Source organism: Neltuma alba, unplaced genomic scaffold, assembly GCF_004799145.2.
Source record: "Neltuma alba isolate B1F8T4 unplaced genomic scaffold, ASM479914v2 tig00012197_pilon, whole genome shotgun sequence".
NCBI classification, from domain to species: Eukaryota; Viridiplantae; Streptophyta; class Magnoliopsida; order Fabales; family Fabaceae; genus Neltuma; species Neltuma alba.
The window spans coordinates 504,942-511,885 of NW_021636737.1; the positions used below are offsets into that span (position 1 = coordinate 504,942).

The 6,944-nt window shown below is 35.3% G+C and overlaps 1 protein-coding gene across 1 annotated transcript; it reads right to left on the reverse strand.

Annotated features, from left to right (window-relative positions):
* On the reverse strand, positions 1-2,545 carry LOC114724740 (protein SRG1-like). Its single transcript, XM_028911183.1, has 4 exons — positions 2,235-2,545; positions 1,908-2,155; positions 1,496-1,820; positions 1-554 (listed from the first exon to the last, which is right to left on the reverse strand). The coding sequence occupies exons 1-4, from the start codon at positions 2,481-2,483 to the stop codon at positions 390-392; spliced, it is 987 nt and encodes a 328-aa protein (XP_028767016.1). The 5' UTR covers positions 2,484-2,545; the 3' UTR covers positions 1-389.
* Between the last annotated feature and the right edge of the window lie 4,399 nt (positions 2,546-6,944).

Consider the following 6,944-nt stretch of genomic DNA (forward strand, 5'->3'; position numbering starts at 1 on the left):
TATGTATTGCTGGGCCTACGACTGTCTGGTAGTAACAATAAAATGGGGCTCCTGATGACCACCTGATGCATTGCTGTAATATTTTATGGTCTCATCCTAATCCTAATTATGTAAATTTTAAAACACATCTTTATCAATTGTGGAGCCACCATCAAACTACGACACACAGGAGAAGAAGACAGGCAGCAGGAAATAACCTTGAAAAAAAAAAGCAGAGATAAATAAAGGATACTAAAACCAGGTGTTGAAAAGCGAGTAAGCAATAAGTACTGGTGATCAGTTTACAATATTGAGTGGGGAATCCTCCTCGTGGTGGATGCGCATGAGATCCAGGTATGATTTTGTGGGACCCTCCTTGGAAAGGAAACCCTTGTAGTAGTCGGCCACGCTTACCGTCTTGAACAACGCGGGCTTTTCTGGGCCCAGAAGGCTCGCTGCCGGCCTATGTACCCTTCCCTTCCCGGCCCATAAAACGTTGCGATCGAAATTCTCTCCATTTTGGAGTTAATGATGGCTCGGTGTTCCACACTTGTGTACGCCCCATTTGTTATTATCTGTTCCATTCATCCATACGCGCGGCATGCACCCATCAGTCAGTGAAATAAAATACAGAAATATGAAACGTCATTTTGAAAACAGATGCACGTGACAACATTTACTCCTTGAATGGGAAAACTATAAATTTCAACGGCAACATAAAGTACACCGTTTCGTGATTAGGCATCCATGGAGAGTGTGTTTAGGCATAACACCGATTGAAATAATCAAAGCAATATTGGCTACAAAAAGCTAACCAATATAGCTTAAGGTTTGAATTACATATTCGATGCATTCGTTAATTGGAACTAATAATGATGATAAACGTTTTAAAAAATTGAACTTTTGAATTTATTCCAAGACTGCGGTGAAACTTAATGATCTAAAACTAAACTTTTGCCAAATGAGTTTGATTCGTGAAACATTAAATCAGCAAAATATATTTAAAGAGCTAATTAGAAGTGTTAATTTAACCTTATTAACTAGGCGGGGCAACTGAATTGTGTTGTTTTCATGAAAAAATTAGCACTTTAGCATTTCTTGCACATCCCAAACTAATCATTAAATAATTTAAGTTATTCGGATATTTTTCTAGAATGCCTGATATAAATTACTCCTTAAATAAAAGTCAACTCATCGAACAATATGCTCACATGCATATTTTGTTGCGTTGATGAAGTACTTCTTCTGATCGATTTATAAAATAATTTTAAATAAATTACGCTTCTTAATAAATGGGGTCGAAGTGCACGTTAAAGCGCTGATTACTTTAGAAACTACAACGTTGGCAAAAAAAAAAAAAAAGAAATTACAACAATGTTGGAAAATTACTGTTAATTAAAAATTTTAATTTTTAAAACAATTTATAAATGTTTTGCTAAATTTTATAATAATAATGAGTGACATGAGAGCGCCTAAATTCAAAAGTCAAAACTGAGAGAGGGGTGAGGGGGCGAACCTGGAGAACATCGCCGATGTTGACGACGAAGGAGTGAGGAAGAGGAAGAACCGGAACCCAGACGCCGTCGTGCTTGATCTGGAGGCCCACCACGTCGTTGACCTGCAGAAGCACCGTGAGGGCAGTGCCGTCCGTGTGAGCATTGATGCCGATCACATCTTGTGGCTGAGGACACGGCGGATAATAATTGATCCTCATCGATTGCCCACCTTCTCCGAACGATTCCTTCATCTCCTCCTTCTTCATTCCCAGTGCTTCTGCCATTCCTCCCAGAATCTTCCTCGCCACTTCTCTCACTTCCACACTGTATTCCTCCAAATCCTCTCTGCACCATTCTTCGCGTGTATCAGATATTCCTGCTAACTTCTTCAAATATCTTCTTTTATAGTTTTAATTTGCTGATGGTACGTACCTGAAAGGTAGGGGGATATTAGGGAAGAGGCGGGTATTCCTCAAGTGCGATGGAAGTGTGAAGACGTAGAAGACATCCACCCAGTTCAGTTTCTGCTGCTCGGACACCTCAAACATCTGACCAAATCCCTCCATCTCTCCTGCTTTCTGCCACAACTTGTTCTTCTCTTCCATCGGAAGATCGAACAGTTCTTTCACTCCTTTCTTCATCTTCTCCACCAAGTCCTCCCTCACTCCATGATTAATCACCTGTACGAGTCTAAAATAGAATTAGGAGGAAGCTAAAGGATCCAGGATGAAAGGTGTCTGATAGTATAATAATAATTACCTGGAAGAAGCCCCATTGCTGAGAAGCAAGATGTAATTTATGCACCTCGGCTTCTTTCACATGATGGTCACAAGATAACAAGTTAGAGAGGTCAATTACAGGAATCTGAGGTGAAGAGGGTGAGTTGCAGACAATAGGATCGATATCCACGGCATGAATATATCTATCCGGGACTCTGCTTAACGCCTCTTTTGCTAGGTCTTTCACACAAGGCACCCTCATCACCTTGTTGCCCTCTTCTGCCTCCATGGGCCTTTTACTTATTCTCTTTCAGCTGACACCCAAACTTTTATATGCTTGTGTCTGTGTACTAATTCTATGTGTATGTGCGGTGTAATGGAGTGAGGAGGAAGGATTTGAATTTGAGGCACTATTGGAATCCGTTGACAAAGAGATTATTAAAACTACATAAATGCATTGTGAAGATCCCGAGAACATGTGGCTGAGCTGGGGTCTGCTGCTTAATTTCTTATTCCTCACATCAAATTTTCTTACTCCTACATTTCTCTTTTATAAAAAGAAAATTGTTTCATAGTAGCAGTATTACATTTCAATTTCAATTTCAAATCAACGTTTAATATTAGTTTTTTAATGATTTGTTGAATAAAATAATGTTTTTAAAGGCATTAGATACTTCTAATAATAAATGAGCTGAGGGACGAATTTGATTAAACATATCATACTTTTACATATTTATTAAATTTTTTTAATCCATGTGCTGTAATTTTAAGGGACAAATATAATGAAACAGTGAAGCTATTTTCATTGAATTCCGGTTGGGTACCTCCAAACCTGCTGCCGTGTCTTAAGGGGATTATTTATTTCATTGTTATCAATTTTGGCTGTCGTCTTGTTATGGGTTGTTTCCTTGTGCACCATTACGAAATGGAAAATAAATAAATAAATAGGAGTATAAAAATCTGTGGAGTCTCTTTCTTATCAGAATTTTTAATTTAAATACAACACTATCATAATAAATATTAAATAATGATGCCAGAAAATTACATCAGTCTTTTAAATGGAATTATACTTTATTTTAGGGGAATAAGGCGCGCGGAACGGGGCTGCCGATGACGACCTTATGTATATCTATATTACTAATATTTTATATTTCCATTCAATTAACTGTATACTCCTTGTGTCAAGGTAATTGACTACCACATCTAGACCAAAAAAGAAGTTAAAAAAATAAATTATATTATTAAGTATGTGAAATTTTGGGGAAAAATTATGTGAAAATTTTGTAAAAATTTCCAAATATATGCTTGTCAAAAGTTAATACTACATTTGCTATGTAAAAAAAAAGTTTAATACCATATTACTTATAAATTAAAGTAAAATTTAATTGTATAAAAGGGTAAAATGGGAGAAAACAGAGTGGGCCAAGGCTAATTGAGAGAAAAAGACTTGGGCAGTAGTAGTAATTAATAAATGTGGGCATGGAGACCCTCTCCTTTCTTAGGTGGCTGTTACTCTACGCTGACTCAGAGAAGCATATGTTACTCCTCCGGTCCTAATTTAAGACCCAATTGACTTATTTGAGGAGATTAAGGAAGTAAGTTAAGTTGGTTATTTATAATAAATAAGTGTTGTTATTCCTAAATATCCTTGCTAATTAAGTATATTGGCTAAAACTATCATTATTAGAAGGATTATCTTGGAAAAAAATACATAAATATAAGAGAGAAAAAGATTGGGTCTTATATTAGGACCAAATAAAAAGTCAAATTGGGTCTTATAATAAGGACCGGAGGAGTATAACAGTACTCAATCTTAATGGCTAACCCAGAACTGTGATTTGCTTTGGGTCCATTTTAAGGGCGCCGATCCATGAAGGTCAAAGGTTTAAGTAATTCTCACAATAGGCGTCCACGAACTGTGCCCGCATTATATACATCTCAACAGCTATTTCTCAACTTGTTCTTTACGATGACTGCAGCTTTATATCCCTTGAAATTACCTTTCCTAGACCGAGATAAATCTCACTGGCTCGATTTTATATACTCCCTGCTCCGTCCCTTATTTTAACTAAATTATATAGTTTAAGAAAACAATTAATATGTAACAAATGTAATTTTTTTAAAATATACCCTTATATATAAATTGGTAAATGTGAGAGAGTAATAATAAGATAAATAAAGAAGAAAAATATATTAAATACATTAAATTAGGAATAAAATAGGTAATAATATATTAAATACTCAGACAAACTTAAAGACGATCTTATAAAAAGAAAAAGACCCATTTAAAAAATTAAATCTTATAATAAGAAGAGATGAAAGAGTATATGTTTTGCGTTCTGTGTGTGTGTGTGTGTGTGTATTAGTTCAGACGCCAGAAAAATGGAGGAGAATATGGGCGTAATTGGAAGAAAGCTCCATTCTCTTTTGACGTCCAGAAAGCTCCATTCCAAGCAAAGCAGAGTCAAGCTTCTGAAGCCCAAATCCATATTGACATGGGCAGACTGCTTGCTTGTTTGCAATATAACCAAGTGTTTTTTTTAAAAATAGTGTTTTGGCCAACGGAAGATGATAAGTTTGGTGCAACAGGGTGTGTTTGGATTAGCGGTGAAAGAAGTAACTTTTTTTCAATCTGACTTTTACAAAAATCAGATTGGGTAAAAGTCAGATAGGATAATATGATTTATGTTTGGTTTGGATTTTGTAAAAAAGTCAGTTTGAGAAATGTAAACTTGTTTGGATGACTAATAAAAAAGTTAGTTTATATGTAAAATGAACAAAAAGGATATGAATTTTATTAAGTAATACTACCTCAGTCCTTAGTACAAGAGCTAGTTTTGATATTAAATTTGATTCTAAATATAAAACAATAACTATTTATTATAAATAACTAATTTAACTAACTTTTCTAGTCTCCCCAAATTAATTAACTAGCTCTTATATTAAGGATCAGAGGTAGTACATATTACTATTAAATGTAATAATGTGACAATTGTAAAAAAATATTCAAAATAAAATTAAAATAAAAAATTAATTTATTATCAAAAGAAATTAAAAAATGCTACCTTTCCACGGCACTGTTACTTTCCACCGGTAAAAAGCAGGATTGAAGAGCTTTTCCATAAGTCCATTTGAGATCTAAAAGTCAGATTATATAAACGCTGTGCCAAACACTACATTTTCTGAAAAAGCACCGTTTGGTGTCCAAACGTGAATGCAAACACACCCATAAATGTCAAGATGTGGACGTAAATAGTTTGTTTTTTATTAATCAAATAGTTTTCATGAGATTACATGTGTATGTATGAACACTACTGAAATATTGAAAAGAAACAAAAAAAAAGCACAGATACACGTACATGCTCATGGTGTTTATTAAGCAATACATTGTACATGAATCTAAGCGGCAGGCACGATCCTCTATAGCGGATTATTATTTTGGATCCTGATGGTATCGAGATAAGATTTTCCAATGAGTTCACGTGAGAGATAGCCTTTGAAAAATTCAGCCACACCAGTTCTTCTAAATAAAGGTGGTCTTTCTGCAGTAACTAAGCTGGCTGCTGGACTTAAATCTCCCTCTAACTTTGGACTGTAGAATGTGGCTATCGACATCCTCTCTTCCTTTGAGTTTACTGTTGCTCTGTGTTCTACGCTCTTGTAAATTCCGTTCGTCACAACCTGCATTGCAAAATCATATAATCTCATCATCAATATCTGTGCTTAATTAGCCTGTGTATATACACTAGGAGGAAAAAGAAAAATATAATGTAATATACCTCCAACTATCTCCAATTACGAAAATTCGAAAAAATTAGCGAAAGAAGGAAACCAGGTGATCGATCTCAAGACAACAGGGTCGTCGCGTTTCGTTTGATCCAAATTCGGTTTCAGACTTGGAGGAGGATGGTGAGACCGATTCCATCAGAATGAGGACTAAGCCCATTACGAGTCTGGCTCAGGGCATGGCGGATAATAGTTCATCCTCATTGCCTGCCATCCTTTTCGAATAATTCTCTCATTTCCTTTTCCTCCATTCCAAGTGCTTCCACCATTGCCTCCAGTATCTTTAGCGATAACTTTCTCATTTCTCCGCTATATGCCTCCAAATCATCTCTGCAATTATTGCCACTCTCCATATCATTCATTATCGGTTTCTTTATTAATATCAATCATTGTTTGACTTGTATATCATGCATGATAATATAATTAATATCATATCACTATTCCTATTCCAATATAATCACGTTCGTGTCATTCAAAAGTTCAAAACTGGTAGGCCAGCATGAAATTATTAATTCCTGTCACTTCCATGCTAACAATTATTGGTTTTAACCGTGGCCCCCATTTGTGCCGAAAAAGACAAAGACAGGAAAACGGTGGCCCTCATGATATAAGTTATAATTCTTCTTAGTTCGTACATTCTTGATTAAGTAAGAGTTGAAAGATAATTAATTATCGACAAAATATCATTTCATTACTTCATTATTTGATAATTTTCATGTATTTGTCTAATATGAGCTACGAATATATAGAGATAATGATGCATATGTCACTTGCACCAAAACGAGTTGCTGTAGCTTAATATAAAATCAAAACTGCAGCCAAAACATAGTTTATACTATCTTAAATGAATCAAAAACCATGTTTAGATTGTGGTGGGTTTAGATTTTCTTCAGTGGTTTGAGCGACTTGCAGGAATTATTCCCTTTGTGGTGGCGTGATTTTATGTATCTAGAGGCATTAAAGG

Bases quoted from the DNA above. Each gene is read 5' to 3' on its own strand.
- LOC114724740 (XM_028911183.1), bottom strand. From the start codon at position 2,483: ATGGAGGCAGAAGAGGGCAACAAGGTGATGAGGGTGCCTTGTGTGAAA. The intron at 2,156-2,234 runs GTAATTATTATT...AGACTCGTACAG, and splicing joins AGCAATGGGGCTTCTTCCAG to GTGATTAATCATGGAGTGAG. The intron at 1,821-1,907 runs GTACGTACCATC...AGAATGGTGCAG, and splicing joins AATATCCCCCTACCTTTCAG to AGAGGATTTGGAGGAATACA.